This window comes from Giraffa tippelskirchi, chromosome 3 (genome assembly GCF_054371585.1).
Source record: "Giraffa tippelskirchi isolate mGirTip1 chromosome 3, T2T-mGirTip1v1.2.pri, whole genome shotgun sequence".
Classification (NCBI taxonomy): domain Eukaryota; kingdom Metazoa; phylum Chordata; class Mammalia; order Artiodactyla; family Giraffidae; genus Giraffa; species Giraffa tippelskirchi.
In genome coordinates this window covers 102,971,146-102,993,504 of record NC_137277.1, presented here as the reverse complement: position 1 = coordinate 102,993,504, position 22,359 = coordinate 102,971,146, and the positions used below count along the sequence as shown (strand labels likewise).

At 35.5% G+C, this 22,359-nt stretch overlaps 1 protein-coding gene across 2 annotated transcripts in view; it reads left to right on the top strand.

Annotated features, from left to right (window-relative positions):
• Window positions 1-22,359, top strand: part of KCNJ3 (potassium inwardly rectifying channel subfamily J member 3) — a 184,716-nt gene that overhangs the window by 34,150 nt on the left and 128,207 nt on the right. Inside the window, exon 3 of one of the 2 annotated variants that reach the window (XM_081576114.1) lies at window positions 17,646-19,318. The exons of the other annotated variant lie outside the window; for it this stretch is intronic. Coding sequence (XP_081432240.1) covers window positions 17,646-17,701 — 56 coding nt within the window. The 3' untranslated portion in view covers window positions 17,702-19,318. Of the gene's footprint in view, window positions 1-17,645; window positions 19,319-22,359 lie in introns of those variants that run through there. 2 annotated transcript variants of the gene reach the window in all.

Genomic DNA, 22,359 nt, shown 5'->3' with positions numbered 1-22,359 from the left:
GGAAATATGCTTAATAAAATCCTACATTATTTTGTTTTCATCTGGGAGGTAGTTAACTTAGTTTGCTTGAATTATTGATGCAAGTACAAAATGTCTTTGAATATTAAGAAATCCATTTTAAAAGTGAAACTTGGCATATATAGACACAGTGCCAATTGCTCTGAGAATTGTTTTTCTTTGTATATTATTATAGATGGCTTCATTTATTTAACATTTTTATATTTATTTCCTTCAGAATAGTCAAACTTACATTGTGTAAAGTCATTGCCTATCACTCAATTTTTCCCCCATATTATCTTTTAGGAGAAGCAAAAGAAAACTGTGAAATTTTGATTTTAAGTGACAGGTCCTGGACTGTTTCATAGAAAAATATTCTAGTTTGGCTTAAGAATTTTAGCTCCATCCTTCTAATTTGATACAATGAAGTAAATAATAAGCTCAATTCTGATTTTTAAGTTATAATTTTGACTATTAGAAGAAGGCTACTGTTTCTCTATGAATGTCCTATGCCAGTGTGTACCATGTGTGTGGCATTACTCTTTGGAAATTCGCAGTGTCTTCTGAATAATTCTTGGAGTTTCTGTTTCCTGTGCTTCTTTCTTTCTTGTTGCTGTAAACTATATACGGTTCTCCTGAACTTCATTGGTTGGTATAATAAATTGTAAACTTAGTTATTGCAGCTCTCAATGCAGGTCACTTTAATGTCTAGAACCTGAGGCTGTTTCAAAACTAATAGGCCCTGGATACTTCCCTGGTTGTCCAGTGGTTAGGGCTCTGAGCTGCTACTGCAGGAGACCAGGCTTCAGTTCCTAGTCAGGGAACTGAGATCTTGCAAGCTGCACTGCATAGCCAAAAAAGGAAAAACAACAACAACAACAAAAAACCCACAAAAGGTAGAGATCCTCAAAGCCATAAGAAGTGGGAGAAAGTGACAGGGTCACTGGTCCTAAGTATAAAGAAACAAAACAAAATGAAAAGACCTAAAGATTGAATTCTGCTTGTGACCACTCTGATCTAACTTGCCAAGTCTGAGGGTTTACAGCGTGTATTTACTGAAGCAATAGAAATGGTAAAGAATAATGAATGTGGGGAGGAAAGAATAGACTCTTACTCTTAAAACTATGCATATGAAAGAAAAAAAACCAGATTTCTGACTTAGCTACTAAATCATCATCGTCATCCTGCAAAGAGAAATTGACAGAGACAAAGTATATTATCCTGCATGAAACATCTGAAAAAGAACACACTGTATTAGACAACAGTTTTCAAGACATTGGATATTAAACATGGAAAGGCCCTTATTCCTGAGAGACAAGAAACAAGTGAAGTGAGCCTTTGACTGCCCCTGCTTGACACCTGTGCAGCTTCCAGGCTGTGGTGCAGGGAGAGAGCACCAGGTGGAGCCTGGGGGTTTCCCTGAGTGAAAGGGAAGAGCTGGGAACCCAGAGAGATGAAAGTGGTGGAATATTCCAGAGGAGAGAGCTACACAGAGACAGACTTGTGGAGATCGGCTGAGATCTACAGTCTTCAGATTCATGTGCATGGGAACTACCTCAGGGGAGGGAAAGAACCACTGAAAAAGGCTAGAGGGACCTGACAGGGAGCGTTCTTGTTTTCACCAGCCAGAGTGGAAAGCCTCTTAATTTACAGGGCCTCAAAATTCAGTCTTGGGGAGAATACACACAAAAATATACTGGCCTACTTAGGCTAATTCTTCAAGCTATAAGCTGCAACGTACGCTTTGACAGATACGTTCTTTCTGCCTTTATTTTGACATTTGGGAAATAATTCAGTATTTTCATTTGTGTTTGGCAATTGACTAAGGTGGTATTGTGTCTTATAGGCATGTATGTGAGTTTTTTCTCTGTAAGTAAAAATGAGAAGCAGTGAGGTGTAGAAATGGAAAAGACTGGCTGATGGGAAGAAAATCTCCTTATCAGTTTGCCTTAGAATGAAATGAAATACAAGTGGATAATTAGCGTTTCCTGGAGTGAAGTAAAATTTGAAGTTGACAAAATATTCACCTATGGTACTTTTTTTATTAATTCTTTTCTTTGGGTTATTTATTGGTCTTTGTTTTTTCTCATACATTAAAAGAGAAAGGAAAATTTATTTATTTGATTCTCCTTTATAGAGTTGTCTTTAGTGGCTCATATCTCATTAAATAAGTTGCTTAGTCATGTCCGACTCTTTTGAGACCCCGTGGGTTGTAGCCCACCAGGCTCCTCTGTCCATGGAATTGTCCAGGCAAGAATGATGGAGTGGGTGGCCAGTCCCTTCTTTGGGGAATCTTCTCAACCTAGGGATTGAACTTGGGTCTCCAATATTGCAGGCAGATCCTTTACTGTCTGAACCACCAGGGAAGCCCATCATAGCTCATTACAACATGAGCTTTATTAATGATTTTATTTTCCTCTGAAACACTGAATAAGTTAATAACCATACTGGATTATTATTATTATTTTTATTATTAGTGTTTCTTCTCACCTAAAACACAAGTAGAAATGTATACTGTTCTCTTACCTTTTAGAAATAAAGAAATAACAGCTAGATTTCTCTCATTTTTCCTTTCATTTCTTGAGAAATCTAGAATTACTTCTGACATCGGGGTGCTTTATAATCCAGTTTTCCAGTTTTTCTTAGCCAGTTTATATCTCTTACTTACAAAAACTGAACTGAATTTGCAAATCACAAGGCTTTATCTTCATGTAAAAAGTCGTATGATATTTGGATTGCATGGCTGTATCATACTTCCCAAACAAAGCAGAACAAATAAAACAGCCTTCTTTATCTTTCTGAGTTTACTTAAATTTGAGACCTTTCAAGAGATTACCATCTGGCAGCCTGTGTTGGATTTAGTTCATTGATGTATATGATGCCCATAGTTTTAAAATAATTCTTGGTATTTCTTTTTTAAAAAACAACAACACTTACGTAACTTGGAGATTCAAATAGATGTGTTGTTGTTCAGTTGCTAAGTCATGTCCGACTCTTTGTGACCCCATGGACTGCAGCACGCTGGGCTCCTCTGTCCTTCACTATCTCCTGGAAGTATGGATTTTCAAAATTTTATTTGAAAAGTGGTATTTAACTACACCAGGCTTGCTTTATCACACCAAGCTGAATAGCACTCATCTTCTGTCCTTGGGCCATTCTCTCTCCTGGTCCCCACAGTTCTCACACTGTTGGCCTCACTCATCCATGTTACCTGCTTGGCACTTGAAGTTTGCAAGCTTATGCTTTAGAAAATAAAGCTCTAGTCATCAAGTATACTTTAAGATTCAGCCTGATTGACAAACAGCTGAAGACTATGAAACCTTTAAAGCCAAGTTTCTCCTCTGATAGAATGAAAATCTAAATGGTGTGAAAAATCAAGTTCAAAAATATTTGAATGAGCATGAAATGGGTTTTACTGAAGGCTATCTGTGCTTCTGGATCATAAATTCCCCATTGTAATGGTATTAATTATAGATTGTTTTTCATTTTTCATGCTGAAAGCTGTCTTTGAATTATCAATTTTCATTATCAGGTCTCTATCTCTGTATTGTTAAAACAGCAGGAGAGATTTCTTACTGTTTTTCTTCAGCTCTGCACTGTCATTAGAAACTATTTTTAGTAATGGCTTCTGTTATTATATTGCTGGTTGATCATATGTTCCCTGTTGTCACCCATGATTAAAAAAAAATACCTCCTGGTCTCTTGGAAACCAGTTCAATCCAGATTTTACTTCCCATCCCACAAACCAGTATGTTCATTTTTGTTAATAGAATTTTAGTAGTGTAACTATTTAATGGAAGCCATTTTTCATTAAGAAGTGTGCTTTTGTTTTCTTCTTAATACTTTGTTGCCATTGTTACTGATGCTTTTTTAGAGAGAAATTATAGAACTCTGATGTCACGCCCTAGATGAGACTTTCCAGTTTTAGCATCTGTCCCCTTGGCATAATTCCTAGTGTTGACAGTTGGGTAAGAAGACACCCCTGGGTTTTAAGAAGTCCTCCTGCTACAGATGGTAGTTTTTGCTTGAGTCTGCTTTAGCACTGACTCTAATCTCCTGCCTATGGTTTTTTATTTTTTGTGTGTGAAAATTTTATATAATCAAAAAAAAATGAGAAGTTTCTCATATAAAATCAATATAAAATTTTACTATCTCATAGAACGTGAAATTAAAACCACATATTTTGAATTGGCCAAATCTACCAGTTCTGGCTTTACTTGCTACCAGACAGAAAGTAAAAACAAATTGCAAATAAGCCCAAGACAAAGCGCTTTGGTCATTTTTCTAGAGCTTTTGGATTGAGTACAGAGTAACTCAACATTTTGCTCACTATGACACAGCTTTCCAGGGAATCCTGTAACCAAAATAATTAAGATTGAAAGGATATATGGTCCGGATTTCCAAGCATTGCCATCTCTATCCTTTCGGAGAAACACAGCTTTTTGTTTTTTGTCATACTGTGTGGCATGTGGGATCTTAGTTCCCCGACCAGGACTGAATCCATGCTCCCTACATTGGGAGCTCCCAATGTAGGGAGCATGGATTCTTAATTGGATTCCCTCCAGGGAAGCATGGATTCCCTCCAGGGAAGTCTCTACCTTTTAATAATTTTAAGAAATATTTATTGAGCAACTATTATAGAGTAATTCTTATTTTGTGTCTTCAGATATTATTTAAACCTCTTATCTAATTAGGTAGACACTGTTATCATAGGTGATGAAACTAACTGTCAGAGAGGTTAAGTAACTTCCTTACAGTCACACAGCTGATCAGTGATGCCTTTGAGATATGAGCCCTTGTGGTCTGCCTCCAGCACATGTTCATGTGCTGATGAAAAATATGCTGCACTGCTTGATTATCTCTAGGTTACTCCATAAACCTTTTTTGTGTCACATATGTTTGATAAGTTTAATTCAAATTATCCTGTATAGAAATAAAAATATATTTGGTTTAGCTTTGCTATATAATTTTCCAATATTGTAATGAATATTTTGCTCACCACCCCCATCATCTTAGGCAGTTTTTTTCCTGTCTTCTTGAAATGGGTGACAAGGAGCTGATTGTGTTAAAAATTCTGATTGTTCATTTCTCCATTCAAATCTTCTTCTATGGAAGTAGGTAGAATAGGATGAAAATTTGAGCAAAAATTTTTCCAATTATTTGTATGGAAAAGTATAGCTGGAAACAGAACTTAGAGTATTGACTTGCGGTTTCAGATGGCGGGTTTAACGTGAGTTTAGCCCAAATTTCATTGAAATGGCAGAAAAAGTAAGTGCAAAAAATGAGTCCATTTAAGAATCCTAGGAAGCCAGAAAGGATACAATCAGTAAATAAGCCACTTTGATGAATTTCTAAAGTGTGTAAAACAAATGAAATGGAATAAGGGAGAAATCAGAGGAGAGAAATTCAAACCACAAAAGTCAAAACTGAAATTTGCTTCAGAGCAAAGAGACATTGCTCCCAATGGACCTCACAAAAATTTTCTTCCCCTTAGGGAGGATGATAAACAGGAATTCTTGAAGACAGTCTGCTTAAGGATTAGTCCATGTGGGTCCCTCTGCCCTTCTGCTTGATTTCATTGCTTGTAACCTGGATACATCTGGGAGAACAGTTGTTTAGGTTAAGTGAGAATTTTCTCCTCTGAGACTGGGATAAAGATGATATTGGCATGGACTGAGGGAAGAGACAGACAAACCTCATCGAAGCCTCAAGACTCAAACTGATAAATCAGAGGTGCATTTTCTGTTTGAAAGGAGCTCTTAGATTAGTTTGTATATCCTAGCTCTGTGATACTTAAAATGACAAAGCTCAATTAGGGAGATAGAGCTATTATAACAAATGAATAGGCAAAGATATACCAAGCAAAATGAACTCAATGATTTTTTAAAAAAATCAAGTAATGTGTAATTTAGAGTCTAATGCATCAGATAGAAAAACAATTGTTAAAAGTTCCAGTCTACCAGAAGATAGAGCTTAAACCTCTTGGGTAATAAATAGAAGAAACTTAAAAACATTGAAATATTAGAAAAGAATTACAAAATACAAGAACAATTTGACAAATCTATAGTATTTCCAAAATTGATACTCATTTGACCACATTTCTTGCTACCATGACATAAAAATAGAAATTCAAAGCAAAAGATGCATTTTTTACATCTCTAACCCCAATCTATAGCTCCGGAAATTTAAAAAGTTTAGAAAATGCAAAAACCAAACAAGCAGCAATTTATTTTATGACATTTTGAGTTTAAATAATTCATACTAAATTTACAGACTGTTTGATTCAAAATGACCAAGAATTCACCCATTTGGCATCTAAATTTGTAGTCTTAATGATATCTATTAGCAAATAAAAAGACATCACGAATTGAACTTAAACTAGAAAAGAACAATGAAATAAAGCTACAGAGGTAAATGAAACAGAGAGGAAAACTGAGATTTGTTAAATAAACCTCTCCAGTCCCAAAGTAGAAAAGAACACAGAACCCTAAACCTGATTTGTTTAATTGGTCAAAAAAGAAAAAAAAAAAAAGACAAATAATTGGCAAATCAGAGCGAGATGCAGGGAGAGAAGATGTAATGCAAATGACTCTTTGAGAGCAGTAGTCTTGGTATCAACAATAAATAAAGTGGAAGAATGTACAATATTATTGTAGAATTCCGATTTGCTTCTTACAAGACTTGAAGCACGTATGTCACCTATGGATTCTATTTAACTCACTTTACAGTCTTTTGAAATTAAAGTCACAAAGGACTGACTTTGAATTACTGATTTCAGGTTAAGTAGGTTCCTAAAGAAGAAATAAAGCCATCTATGTATTGCAAGATAGTGTCTTCAGATGCCTTATGTTTTCTAAAATAACCTTATGTTTTCTAAAATAAATTCGGCAAATAATGCTTTGCCGAAAAGTATATGATTATATTCACATTATAGATTGGAATATTTCATTTGTATTGGTTTGTCATGAAACAAAATTTCTGTGTGCATTAAATTATTTGTGGTTATCCACTACAGTATTCTTGCCTAGAGGATCCCATAGACAGAGTGCCTGGCGGGCCATAGTCCATAGCGTCACAGGAGTTGGATAAGACTGAAATGACTTTGCATGAATGCATACCTTACATAGGTATATGAAAAGAGAGAGAGAGAGAGCGAGTTTCACTTTTGCTAAGTTCAGTTCAGTTCAGTCGCTCAGTCGTGTCCGACTCTTTGCGACCCCATGAATTGCAGCACGCCAGGCCTCTCTGTCCATCACCAACTCCTGGAGTCTACCCCAATCCATGTCCATCGAGTCGGTGATGCCATCCAACCATCTCATCCTCTGTCGTCCCCTTCTCCTCCCGCCCCCAATCCTACCCAGCATCAGGGTCTTTTCCAATGAGTCAACCCTTCGCATGAGGTGCCCAAAGTATTGGAGTTTCAGCTTCAACATCAGACCTTCCAATGAACACCCAGGATTAATCTCTTTTAGGATGGATTGATTGGATCTCCTTGCAGTCCAATTGCACTTTTGCTAAAGTGATCTATAAAAAAAGCATGTATCTACAAATATGGGGTTTTGCATATGACAATAAAAGTGTCTTGACTTTTTAACAATGAATCTAAATGCCATAAATAAATATATAATAGAGTAAGTATGCCAATAAAAGGGCTTAGAAACTAATGTGAATATCTCTTTGGTTCTTTATAGTACCGAGTGAAGTGTTAGGAAAAGTCAAGGACTCAGTCAGTTGTCCTACAATTATGACTATGCCTCATAAGGACCATTTTCTCTATAAGTTTCTTATTCAAATTTATAATGGAACTCTATTTGATATCTCCGTTTGGAATTCCAATATATATTTCCAATTCAGTTAGGATGAGTCTGGAATATGTGGATCCAGGCAAAGTCACAACTTTCATAAGCACAGAAAAAAAAGCACGTTTGTTTTCAAAGAGCACACCATTATATTTTAAGATGAAAATGTAAGGGATGTAATTATTTATTTTTTAACATTGTAAGGCAATTTAAATTACAGAATACAAAAGATGAGCTTTAGTTAAATATCTTCTAACCTGATGATTTTTTTCTTCTGTATTATCGACTTGAGACACAAGATTTACATTTAGACTTGGTTTTTATTTAATTTTTATGAGTAATCAGCATCTGATATCTCATTTGATCATTATAAAACCATTGTATATTCAAAATATTCCAATTTTATTAACAGAGAAGCCAGTAACCTCAGAGAAGTTCAGAAATTTGTGCAAAGGTAAATAACTAATGCTTCTCTGGTGATTCATTGGTAAAGAATCTGCCTGCCATTTCAGGAGAGAAGGTTCGATTCCTGGGTTGGAAAGATCTTCTGGAGAAGGAAATGGCAACGCACTCCAGTATTATTGCCTGGAATATAACATGGACAGAGGAGCCTTGTGGTCTATAGTCCATGAGGTCACCAAAGAGTCAGACGTGACTTAGTGACTTAACAACAATATAACTCGTAAGTGGTGAAACAATCAGTGTGCTAGCCTGCAGACCCATTTACTCTTGAACTTAACGTTCATAATGGTTTTACTTATAATAAACGATTTTGCACTGGTTTCTTATGACATTTTTAAATCCTTCAGGACAGATTTTATGCAATACCTTTCCCAAGTACTAAATATTCCTAGTAAGCTCTGCATAAATATTTATTAATTGATTTCTGATCCAGACTGGTGCTGGAGGAGGAGAGTTAGTTTTGTTATGTAGGAATCAACCTTTGAACCAGTGAAAGTGAAGCATGTACCATCAAGTACAATGTAGCCAAATATTAATATTTGAAACTCCCAGACAATTTTCTGTTTCTAAATGTTCTGCTTTCTGTCTTTTCCATAGTCTAGGCAGAAAACTTAACATTTTGCTTTTACTTTTTGACTTAGATCTCCTATTCCTGATTTTGCTTCTGACATGACTTTTTCTGCTGATGGATCTGCCTGTTGTAGAGCCAGTCAGCTCTGCTTTCTGATTACTTTTCTCATTTCAAGCTTTTGTTTAGATTCTGTGCTATACAGTTGGGCCTCTATATCCACGGGTTCCACATCTACAGATTCAAACAAGCAGGGATTGAAAATATTTTTTAAAAATTCAAGAAAGTTCCAAGAAGCAAAATGGTGCCACTCACTGGCAACTATTTCCATAACATGTACATTGTATTTATAATTATTTATATAACACTTACACTGTTTTATATATTACAGGTACTCCAGAGATGATTTAAAGTATAGGGGAGGATATAGGTAGGTTATATACAAATACTACCCATTTTATGTAAGAGACTTAAGCAACCTTTCAGATTTTGGTATCTTCAGAGGTCCTGGAATCTATTCCCTGTGGATACCGAGGAACGACCATATTCTATGTTTGAATAACTCAGGCAGAGTGACTCATAAGAAAGAGCTAGGGCATCTTTCTAGCTAATTTCAGAATCAGTTAGCATTTTTTGAGCCTTAATTTTTTAAACTTTTTAAGAGATAATTGCAAATTCACATGTACTTGTTAAGAAGTAATACAGATCCCGTGTACCCTTTACCTCATTTCCTGTAATGGTAACCTCTTGCAAAACTATGAACATGACATCACAATTAAGATAATGACATTGGAACAGTCAAGATACAGAATATTTCCATCACTATTATATAGATTGCTTATGTTGAATTTTGAAAGTTCTTTGTATATTCTAGACACAAGTCTTTTGTTGGTTATGTGGTTTGCAAATATTCTCCACCCAGTCTGTAGCCTATATTTTTATCATCTTCACAGGGTCCTTCAGAGAGTAAAATTTTTTAATTTATATGAGGTCCAATGTACCAACTTTTTACTTTATGAATTATGTTTTCCGAGTGAAGTGTGATACCTCTTCCCCTGACACTAGATCCCAAAGAATGTTTTCTATTTTTCTAATAGTTTTTTAGTTTTACATTTAACATGTAAGTCTGAGTTATCTTTTGTATGTAGCATAAGATTTAAATCAAGGTTCATTTTTCCATGTATGCCAATGAATGTTGAATTGATCTAGTACTGTTGAAAGTGCCATCTTTCCTCCATCAAATTGCTTTTTCAGCTTTGTCAAAAGTGAGATAGGTGTATTTGTGTGGATCTATTTTTGGATTCTCTGCTCTGTGCCATTGATCTATGTGTCTGTTGCTTTGACAAAACCAAATAGTCTTATTTCTGTAGTTGTGTAGTAAGTCTCAAATCAGGTAGACAAATTCTTCCTGCCCTGTTCTTTTTCAAGGTTGTTTAGAAATTCTAGTCCTTTTGCCTTTTCATATAAATTTTAGAGTAATCTTATCATGTGTATAAAACATATTGCTGAAATGTTGAAACATATTAATTTAAACCTATAGATAATTTGGGGGAGAATTGACTTCTTTACAATTTTGAATCTTCCAATTCAGGAACAATGTATGTCTCCCCATTTATGAGATATTCTTTGATAGATACACTTAGCACTTAATAGTTTTTCAGGACACAGATCCTGTGTATGTTTTGTTAGATTTACTCCTAAGTATTTTCTTTTTTATTGATTGTGATGGTATTATGTTCTTTTTTTTTTTTTAATTTCAGTGTCTGTGTGTTCATTTCTAGTATATAGGGATAAAATAGATTTAAAAAATTAAAAAAAACAGATTTTAAAATATTCTACCTTGATATAGACTGAGTATTTATGTTTCTTCCCCCCACTCCCAATTCGTATATTGAAATTGAATCCCCAATGTGATGGTATTAGGAAGGGGGGCCTTTGCTTTTATTCAGTCATTAAGGTGGAACCTTCATGAACAGGAAAAGTGTTTGTATAAAAGAGATCTTAGAGCACTCCCTTGCCCCTTCTGCCTCATGAGGACACAGCAGAAAGATGGCCGTCTTTGAGCCAGGAAGCAGAAACTCAACAGGCAACAAATTTGACAGTGCCATAATCTTGGACTCCCCAGCTTCTAGAATTGTTTGTTTATAAGCCGTACAGTCCATGATAATTCTGTTATAGCAGACTGAATGGACTAAGACATACCTGTAACCTTGCTGAACTCATTTATTAGTTCTAGGACATTATATATATATATATATATATATAAATATATATATATGTATATATATATATTTGTGAAATTTCCTACACAGAAAATCATACCATCTATACAAAGTTTTATTTACAAATTTCTTTCTGATATGAATGGATTTTTACTTTCTTGCATAATTGCATAGGCTTTCAATACTATGTTGATTATGCATTATTAGTATGGATATTCTTGCCTTAGTCTCTATTTGAAAAAGTAGCATTCATTATTTAACATAAAATATAGTATTACCTATAATTTTGCAGATATTCTTTATAAAGTTGAAGAATCTACCCTCATGTATATTTTCATGTTTTTAAGTATTTGTTTGTATTTATTTATTTTGACTGTGCTGGGTCTTAGTTGTGGCATGCAGGATCTTTTGCTGTGGCATGAGAACCCTTAGTTGAGATGTGTGGGATCTCGTTTGCCGACCAAGGATCAAACCCCAGCCCCCTGCACAGAGAGTGCAGAGTCTTAGCCATTGGACCACTAAGGGAGTCCCTATTTCTATTTTCTGAATATCTTTAAACTTACGAATGGGTATTAAATTTTGTCAAATATTTTTCTATATCAATTAACATGATGCAGTGACTTTTCTGTTTTAATGGGCTAGTGTGATAAATCATATTGATTGATTTTTTAATATTGAAACAGCTATGCATCCCTGGGATAAACCTCACTTGGTCATGGTTTATAATTATTTTTTATATGTTGCTGAACTCTATTTGCTTATATATGTTAGAAATTTTTGCATCTATTCATTAAGGATATCAATACTTTTTTAAAATTGACATGACAGTTAATAGTTTATTTTTCTTTATTTATTTAAAAAATGTTTTTCTTTTTTTGGCTGTGCTAGGTCTTCATTGCTGTCTGGGCTTTTCTTTAGTTGCAGCAAGCAGGGGCTACTCTCTAGTTGCAATATGAGGGCTTCTCATTGGGATAGCTTCTCTTGTTGCCAAGTGTAAGCTCTAGGGCATGCAAGCTTCAGTAGTTGCAGCACATGGCTCAGCAGTTGTGGCTCTTGGGCTCTAGAGAAAAGGTTCAGTAGTTGTGGCACATGGGTTTAGTTGCCTGAGGCATGTGGCGTCTTCCCAGCTCAGGGATCAAACCTGTGTCTCCTGCATTGGCAGGTGGATTCTTTACCACTGAGCAACCAGAGAAGCTTGGATATTGATATTTTTTGTACTGTTTTTGTTTTGGTATCAGGATAATCCTTGCTTCATAAAATGAATTTGTGAGTATTTCCTCCTCTTCCATTTTTTTTGGAAGAGATTGTATAAAATGGGTATTAGTTACTATTTAAATGTTTGGTAGAATTTTCCAGTGAAACCAGCATAAAAATTTCTATTTGGGGTATTTTTAGTTAGGAATTAAATTATTTATATCTGTAAGGCTGTTCATATTTTTTACCTCATATTCTATTTTGCTAGTTTATATATTTTTAAGGAATTAATTCATTTTATCTGAGTAATCAAACATTTCTGTGTCGAATTGTTCATAGTATTCTCTTATAAGCCTTCTAATGTCTACAAAGGTCTGTCGTGGTAACCCTTACATTAGTTATGTTTATTTTCCTTCTTCTTTTCTGTTAGACCTTTGATTAAGTTTTGTTGATTTTGGTAATTGTTTCAAATAACCAGATATTTGCAACATTGATTTTTTTTAGAGTGTTTTTCTGTTTTTAGATTTGATTTTTTATTTTTATTTTTTTTTACTTTTGTTTGTGCTCATCTTCCTTGCTGTGCATAGGCTTTATCTAATTGTGGTGAGCAGGGGTTACTCTCTAGTTGTGGCTCATAGGCTCTGGAGAGTAGGTTCAGTAGCTGTGGTGCAGTCTTTTTGCACTGTGGCATGTGGAATTATTCTGGAACAGGGATCACACCTGTGTTCCCTCTATTGGCAGGCAGATTCTTAACCAGTGGACCACCACAGAAGTCCACGTTTTTAATTTCATTTTTTTTAATGAACTTTATTGTTTCTTCCTTCTGGCTTCTTTGGGCTTATTTTACTTTTCTTTTTCTAAATTCTTGAGGTAGGATTTTAGAGTATTCATTTGAGGCCTCTCCTCTGTGCAAACATATGCATTTAGTGCTATACATTTCCCTCTAGTGTTGCTTTATCTGTGTTGTGCTTTTTTCAATATGTTGTGGGGCTTCCCTGGTGGCTCAGTGGTAAAGAATCTGCCTGCAGTGCAGGAGACTGCCAGCCACGCAGAAGAGACAGATTTGATACCTGGGTAAAACAATCCCCTGGAGAAGGAAATGACAACATACTCCAGTATGCTTGCCTGGGAAATCCCATGGACAGAGGAGCCTGGTGGGCTACAGTCCATGGGGTCACAAGAGTTGGACATGACTTAGAGTCTAAACCACCACCAGGTATGTTATTTTTTTCATTTTCATGCAGTTCATTGTGCTTTTTTTGGATTTCCTCTGAGATTTCCTCTTGACCTATGAATTATTTCGAAGTATGTTGTTGGATTGTCAAGTATTTGGAGAGTTCCCTTTTATCTTTTGTTGCTAATTCCTGATTTGTTTCTGTTGTGGTCAGTGAACTCATGCTGCATGATTTCAGCTTTCTTAAACCTGATGAGATTTATTTTATGGTCTCCCTTGTTCTAGGTTCTGTGGGTATTGGAAATTAATGTACATTCTGATGTATGTTAGTGGAATATTTTATAAATGTTGATTAGATTCTGTTGGTGGATGATGTTTCAATTTATTCTGTATCCTTCCTAGTTTTCAGTGTAACTGTTCTATCAATAGTACAAAAAGAGGGTTTTGAGTCTCCAACTATAGTTGTCAGTTTGTGTACTTTTCCTTTCATTTCTGTCAGATTTTGTTTCACATGTTTTTCATCTTTGCTCTTTGAGTATGAGCACATTTAGGATTGTTATATCTTCTTGGTGATTTGGCTTTTTATCATTATTTAATGTCCCTTTGTGTCCTTGGTAATTTTTATTGCAGTTATTGTGTTTTATGCTTCTAAAATTTCCATTTTGTTTATCTTTATATCTTCTATTTGTTTGATGAGATTGTCTTTTCCATTTGCTTCAAGTGGCTTTACACTTACTCATTAAAGCATTTTTAGGAACTCTGCTTTCAGTTTTTTCTCAAATAATTAAAAGCATCCTTGTCATCTTGGTTTTGGCATCTATTGGTTGCATTTTATCATTCAGTTTGAGACCTTCCTGGTTCTTGGAATGACTAGTGGACATTTTATGGGTCACTGAAGTTTATTTAACCTTTCTGGTTTAGCTGGTTTCTTCTGACTATGCTTGGATGGGAGAAGGTAAGATGGCAGTAGAAATTTAGGTTCTCATTCAGCCTCCATTGACACTGGAGTCTTCTCTTTACTGCTGAGCAGGAATGGGAATTCTGGCCCTCTACTCGGCTTCTGCTGATATCTCTCTGTTGGGGAGGTATAGCAAAGCCACTGTACTTCTCCACATTGGCCTCCACTGACTGTAGAGGTGGAGGGGTGTGACATGGTTATGGCAAAAGTTCTGTCTCTCTACCAGGCCTCCTCTGAACTACCATAACAGTATTGGGGGGATGCCTTGTTACTGCCTGTTGGTTATAGAAGTCCAGATTCCTCATGTGGTCTCCACCAACACAAGAGAGGGGAAGGTAGGAGTTGCCTACTCAGTCTTCTCTGAGACCCCTCCAGTAGAAGTGGGCTGCTTTGTTACAGTCAGGTGAGGGTGGAAATCTGTATTCCCTACTTGACACTTGCTGGTGTGGGTGAGGTAAGGGCCGAAGGTTTTTGTATGGTGTTTGACTGGAGTAGGATTTTTGCCTAACAGCTTTCCATCTTGTTGGGCTGTCCTTTCTCTTTTCTTTTGGCTAGAGGGAGCAAGCTTTTGTTGAGGCTTTTTATGTCTGTGTCCTTTGGTGTTTCTTAGTTGTGAGTTCTTTTGTTCCAAGTCTGGAATATATATTAAGTAAAAAGGAAATCCAGTGAACTAATTACTATGTCTTTTCTTGGGCCCTGAGATCCACCGCTATTTTGCCTTATTCTCTTTCAGTTTTCTTATGTTTGCTTTAAATATAACAACATGGAGTTTAGTTGTACTTAACTGGAGACACAGGGATAAGTATATTTTCTCTGTCTTCCCAGGATTGGAAGTCCCTCTGAACTTTATTTTATGTATAAAATGTATACCATAAAATCTATTAACTGGTTTTCTACTAGAGAAATTTATAAAAATTTTTGATTCATAGATAGACATGTACTAAAATTATAAAGACATGTAATATTATTATATTATCATTACTGGTAGTAAGGATGTACATACACACATATATATGTATTTGAAATGTATGTATTTTGAAAGGAAATGACAGTGAGCACAAAAATGTTCATAAAGATGGCTAAAGCTACATAGAAAATTAATAAGCACCAAATTCTTCTCTCAGATGTTTCTTGCTATAACTTCCTGGAAAATAATTCATGAAATACATCTCCTGTCTTATGACATCATAATTATATGGACAGTGTTTTTATTTAAATGACCAATAATTGCTTGCTGCTCAGATTGTATCAATATAATCGAGTCTGCCCATTTTACAGTGTCAGTAAGAACTTCTAGCAAGCAAACTACTTCCTGCTGTTGCTGTTGGAAGATGAGGGAAACTCCAGAACATTATTTTTGTGCAGCAGGGGATACATACCAAGCTTACAGTGCTTTTTCACTGCATAAACCCACTTTAGAGTTGTACTTTATAGTTTATTAAGTAAGAAGTGAATTGAAAATAATGCTTCTCTTGAGAGGTCAGTATTACATTTGTCATAAAATGTATATCTTTTGAGCTGTTAACAGTTGTTTCTTGTACTCACTTATCAGAATGATTAAAGCTATATTTTCTAGTTCTTTTAGAATGGTTTGCAAACTAGAAGAGTTACAAAACATAGGGCTAAAGAATTACTGAAAGGGAAATTGAGAAAATTAAATTAGTGTTCTACTTTATTTTTTTATCTTTTTGATTTTTTTTCTTATAAAATTAATGCAACAAGGTATATTTTTAAGAAGAAAACTAGTGTCCAGGACTTTTTTTTATTGTTGTTGCTGTGGTTCCATTAGGGAAGAATGAATATATCCCTATTGTGGGAAAATGAGGGGTATAGTGGAGGGGTAAAGTGGGGTGGTAAGGCACCACATTAATATTTCTAAAAGTCTGAACTCTCCTTACACTACCCCCATCACTACAGGTAAACAGCTTTGCCATCTCATGCCCTTTCCAGACAAGTGAAAGAAGAGGTTATTGCTTGAATTTGAAAAGGACAAATAGCCTTCTGTGAATGTAATTTCTCAAGAGAAATGGGTTTAGAGCTGTAGATCTTTGAAATGGCAAGACTTTGATTGAGCTCAAAACACTATAGAGTCCCAGAGGAAGACCAGATGTTTGATGGGGCCAAATTCCAAGGACCATGACTTTGGGAAATAAAGTAAAAGATTCCAGTGCCCAAGGCAGGAAAACAGTTAATCTTCAATGAACACGTGGGCTTGGTCAGGGAGCATTTTCTCAGTGTCTGATTCTCACTAAACTCAGTTCTTCTTCAAGTTTTCTAGACAAAATATGCCTTCCTGGGACTCTAGTAAATCCCTAGAGATCATTAAGCGTCCTTGCCTCTACCACCTACCACCTCAAAATATAATACATGAATAAGTTAGAATTTTCTGTGACCCTTTGTGACAAGAAGAAATAAACCCTATTATATTGTTTTGATTGTTTTAAATTTATATCTTGACTTTTCTTCCACTTGAATTCTTAACCAAGTTCATAACTATCGCATATATGCCTATTAAACAATACTTAAAAAGATAATGTGACTCCTAATTTAAAATCAGTTTAAATTGATAGATCACTTGTCCTTTTTTTTCTTTATTCTCTTTCATGCACTAAAGGTACAGTGGCCTTTCAAATAAAACTTCTGTAAAATATAAAAGCGTTAGTCACTCAGTTGTGTCCAACTCTTCACAACCCCTTGACTGTATAGCCCACCAGGCTCCTCTGTCCATGGAATTCTCTAGGCAAGAATAGTGGAGTGAGTAGCCATTTCCTTCTCCAGGGGATCTTCCCAACCCAGGGATTAAAGCCTTGTTTCTTGCATTGCAGGAAGACCCTCTACCATCTGAGCCACCAGGGAAGCCAATGCATTGGCATCTTAGAGGTATGATAGCTCACCTTGATTATCACCTTTAAGAACTGAAAAGTTGAAAGGTACATATGGGTTCTCTGGCAGAGGCTGGGTTTTCTTTTCCAGTTGTTGAGGTGTATGATATTATCCAGTGAGAACAAGTGAGGAAGCAATTCTGTGTTACGTTTCTAGGATGCCTGGTACCCTGTGTCTTATATGTTGGAACTAAATTCATCCAGTTGTAAGATCTAATTTACAAAAAATATGAGTGAATTAAAAACTATCAGTCATACATTGATTGACAAATTCCTTAGACACCTATACTCCTTTATTCAGATGTATTATGGAAATAGAATAAATAATGATTTACATGCTCAGAAAGCAGTGATAAAATTCAAATTTTTCTTTTAAATATTACTTTCAGTGAGAAGACTGATATTCTGCAAGACACAAGTTGTTTCATGTGATTTTACATGGTAAATATACTGTAGAAATGAATCAATTGACAATTCTCTGTCCCTGATGCTGGGAAAGATTGAGGGCAGGAGGAGAAGAGGACGACAGAGGATGAGATGGCTGGATGGCATCACTGACTCAATGGACATGGGTTTGGGTGAACTCAGGGAGTTGGTGATGGACAGGGAGGCCTGGCGTGCTGCGGTTCATGGGGTCACAAAGAGTCGGACACGACTGAGCGACTGAACTGAACTGAACTATCAGCTGCTTGACTTTTCCCTCACTTGGTGGTGAAAATGAATTGGCTTGCAAAGCACTGTACAGGTTTCAACTGACCAGACTCGTTGAAAAAGAAACTGTTAATATTTTCACTATTCAACATTAGCAGGAATTGTTCTCATTCCATTTTTAAAAGTTACCAGATGCACTGCATAATGAGAATCACTGCTCTTATTTTTGGTTGGAATGGGCGAAGGTAGAGTAAATTCATGTCAACATAGATGTCAGTCTGTTCTTATGGAAGCTATTAATTTTGTATAAATTATTGATTAGGAATTTTGCCACTAACCACTAAATAATAGATTCACTGACAAGTAAAAGACCTTTCAAATACACTTAGTTGACACCAAATCACCTCCACCCAAAATTAAAGTTTTCTCAGATGTCTACATTTGTAGCCAGCTCATCTGTATATCCATGGAAAATTGAATTTGTTCAAAAGTTTTAGGAGATCTGCTTTATCATAGTTCATAAAGGTAGTTAACTTGCCAGCCCCTCAGATGGCACCTCAGTTTTCTGTCATCCTCAATGTTCTATGTGTATGCTGTGAACAAACAAGCAAAATAATCTTTGGTTGCATCGGATTGTCATACGTTGCATAGGCATAACCCCATATTGTTAAACTCTACAAGAATGTAGTTATAACTCTCATCTCAGAGGGCTGTAACCAAGACATTTTAGCATTTGCTTTTCTGTATTTTAAACTGTGCTTGAATACTGTTGGTTTTTTTTTTCTTTTGCTTAGTGTTATGACCTTGGCAGAGTAACCTGACTTCTCTGATACTGATTTCTCTCTTCTAAAATGAGAACAGGTTACTTCTGAATTTTTTGCTTCTATTATATTAGTTTGCTAGAGCTGCCTTAGAAAGTACCACAGGCTGGGTGGTTGAAACAACAGAAATTTATTTTCTCACAGTTTAAGTGGCTAGAAGACCAAGATCAAGGTCTCAACTCAGTTAGTTTCTTCTGGCTTCTCTCTCCTTGGCTTGTAGATTGGCATCTTTTCTCTGTGATTTCACATGGTTTCCTTCTGTGTCTGCCTCTTTCTATGACATCAGTCATTTGCAGGACCCATCTATGATCTCTTTTCAATGTAATTACTTGTTTAAAAGCCCTATCTGCAAATACAGACACATTCTGAAGTGTTGGGGGTTAATTAGAACTTCAGCGTATGAATTTGGAGGGGACACAATTCAGCCTGTAACATCTACTAAAATTGTTTTTAATACATTTAGGGAAATACAGCTTTTTAATTTTCATTTCAATTAATTCCTTCTTAAACCAACTGTGCAAGCAAAATGGTTCTGTTTTAATAATCTTGAATACAGAAACAATGGATCAGTGTACTGAAATTGAGATTACTTTTCTTTTAAAATAGACTATTGTCATTAAAAGAGTAATACCAGTAAAGATCAGTAGTTTTCCTTTGCAACAGCAATAACCAATTAAGAAATTTGATGAAAAAATTAAATTCATTCATAATAATATAAACTACCACACAAACTACAAAATATGTGTGAATAAATTTAAGAAAGATGGAAGTTATGCAAAAAGTATGAAGCTTAATAAGAGGATATGAAAAACTTGAAGAAATGGAGATGCTTTTAAACTTCATGATTTAAAATATTAGTTTACTGAAATTTATCTATTTGGTATATCCTTAACTAGAGGAAGAGGAAATATGAAATTTCATTTGATGATAATAGTAATCATAGTAATGGCTAATCAGAAGCCTTTTCTGAATATTTACCATTTGTAAGTTCCTTAAGTTCCTCAAATACGTATTACTTGTTAGGGCTAAATATTTCTCAAATAATTACTCTTTATAAGATCCTATATAAACCTTCATATCACTAAATACATTGGTTTCCTTAACTGTAAAATTGAAATACTAATTGTTCCAGTAAGACATGAAGTGTTAGAAAGTTTGGGATTCTATTGAAACTGTTAGAACTCTATAAGAAAGCTATTGTTAATATGACTATATGAAGATTAACATTTTTGTAACAGAAAACATCATTAATAGAGATGAATGGCAGTCAGAAATAAAACATACATGAAATATGACAAATTGTGTCTAAAACATCTAATGTGTGTGTGTGTGCTCAGTCGTATCTGACTCCTGCGACCACATGGAGCCCACTATGCTATGCTATGCTATGCTAAGTTGCTTCAGTCGTGTCCGACTCTGTGCGACCCCATAGACGGCAGCTCACCAGGCTCCGCCATCCCTAGGATTCTCCAGGCAAGAATACTGGAGTGGGTTGCCATTTCTTTCTCCAGTGCATGAAAGGGAAAAGTGAAAGTGAAGTCGCTCAGTCATGTCCGACTCTTAGCGACCCCATGGACTGTAGCCTACCAGGCTCCTCCGTCCATGGGATTTTCCAGGCAAGAGTACTGGAGTGGGGTGCCATTGCCTTCTCCGATGGAGCCCACTAGACTCCTTTGTTTGTGAATTTTCCAAGGGAAGAATACTGGAGCAGGTTGCTGTTTCCTACTTCAGGGGGTCTTCCCAACTCAGGGATTGAACTCATGTCTCCTGCATTGGCAGGTGGATTCTTTACCAGTGCGCCACCTGGGAAGCCCAAACATTTAATAGATATAACCAATCAGTATATGAGACAGCTTAATATAAGTAACATTGAACAGTTTTTATGTACCACATATTGTCCTAAAACAGCAATCCTGTTTTGATTATTGTTATTATTCACCTCAGTGAAGACCTTAATCCTCTCTTATTGCACACAAATTTTGTCTAGTGAATCATAATATAATGGCTATTGTTTTTGTAGCAAGGCTTTTTGAGCTATTGAAATATTTTTTGTAATGGATTCTTAAAACTGTAATTATGAAGTCAAAGGCCAATAATGTGACAGCTCCCCATGCTTTCAGTACAGGTTATATCAATTAAACTGCCCCATAAATGTCTATTTATATAATATTTATTAATAGCAGCCTTTCTGATTGATGTGAAGCCGCTTAGAGATAGCATGACAAAATTGGCTTATTAAGTTTTTGTTGACACTAACATTAGAGAAAATGTCTCCTTTATTTCACATGTTATTTCTTTATATATTGTTGTTCTTTCTTGAATTTAGGGTGATAAGAAATCATGTTCATTGTAGTATTAGTTCTGGATCTCAGCACTGTAGCATAAATGCCTTGTCCTTCACCCAAATTTTAATTTACAATGAGTATTTTTTTTTTCTCTTTGGTTTATTTTAACTGCGTGAATGGCTTTGACTCGCAAATTTAAAATGGCATTTTGAAAGCTGTATCTGAAAAAGGAAAAAAAATAGAGGTGGAAAAGGCTTCCAGAGACTACTGAAAGAATGGGATTGGGAGAGGAAAAAAATTTGGCATTAATATTAATATATGACAGATTTTAAACATTATTAAGATATTTCCAAAATTTTTTAATACATTTACTTCAATAGTATGATACATAGTTTCTCCTTTTTCCATGAAATTTGTTATATCCTTTCTTTTAAGAGGCATTATTTTGAGATAATTTTATATTTACAGAAAACTTAGATAAATAATATAGGGAGTTCCCACTTACATATCACCTAGCTTCTCTTGATGTTAATATCTTTCATAACTGTAATATAATTGTGAGAACCATTTTGTATATAACAGTTTGCATCTACTAACCCCAGACTCCCAGTCTATCCTTCCTCTATCCTCCTCCTCCCAATCACAAATCTGTTCTCTGTGTCTGTATAATTGTCCTGTTTCATAGATAAGTTCATTTGAGCTATATTTTAGATTCCACATGTAAGTATATCATATGCTATTTGTCTTTCTCTTTCTGACTTACTTCACCTAGTATGATAATCTCTCTAGTTGCATCCATGTTGCCACAAATGGCATTTTTTTCTTTTTATGACTGAGTAGTATTCCATCATATATATGTACCACATCTTTATCCATTCATCTGTCAGTGGACATTTAGGTTGCTTTCATGTCTTGGCTATTGTGAATAGTGCTGCTGTGAGCATAGGAATGCAGGTATCTTTTGGAATTACAGTTTTGTCTGGGTATATGCCCAGGAGTGGGAGTGCTAGATCATGGAGAAATTCTCTTTTTAGTTTTCTGAGGAACCTGCACCAACTTACATTTCCACCAATGGTTTAGGACGGTTCCCTTTTCTCCACACCTCTAGAATTTGTTACTTACTGACTTTTTAATGATGGCCATTCTGATTGGTGTGAGGTGATACCTCATTGTAGTTTTGATTTGCATTTTTCTAATAATTAGTGATGTTAAGCATTTCTGCTTGTGCTTTTTAGCCATTGGTATGTCTTCTTTGTAGAAATGTCCGTTTAACTCTGGTGCCCATTTTTCGATTGTTTTCCTGTTGTTGAGTTGTATGAGCTGTTCGTATATTTTGGAAATTAAGC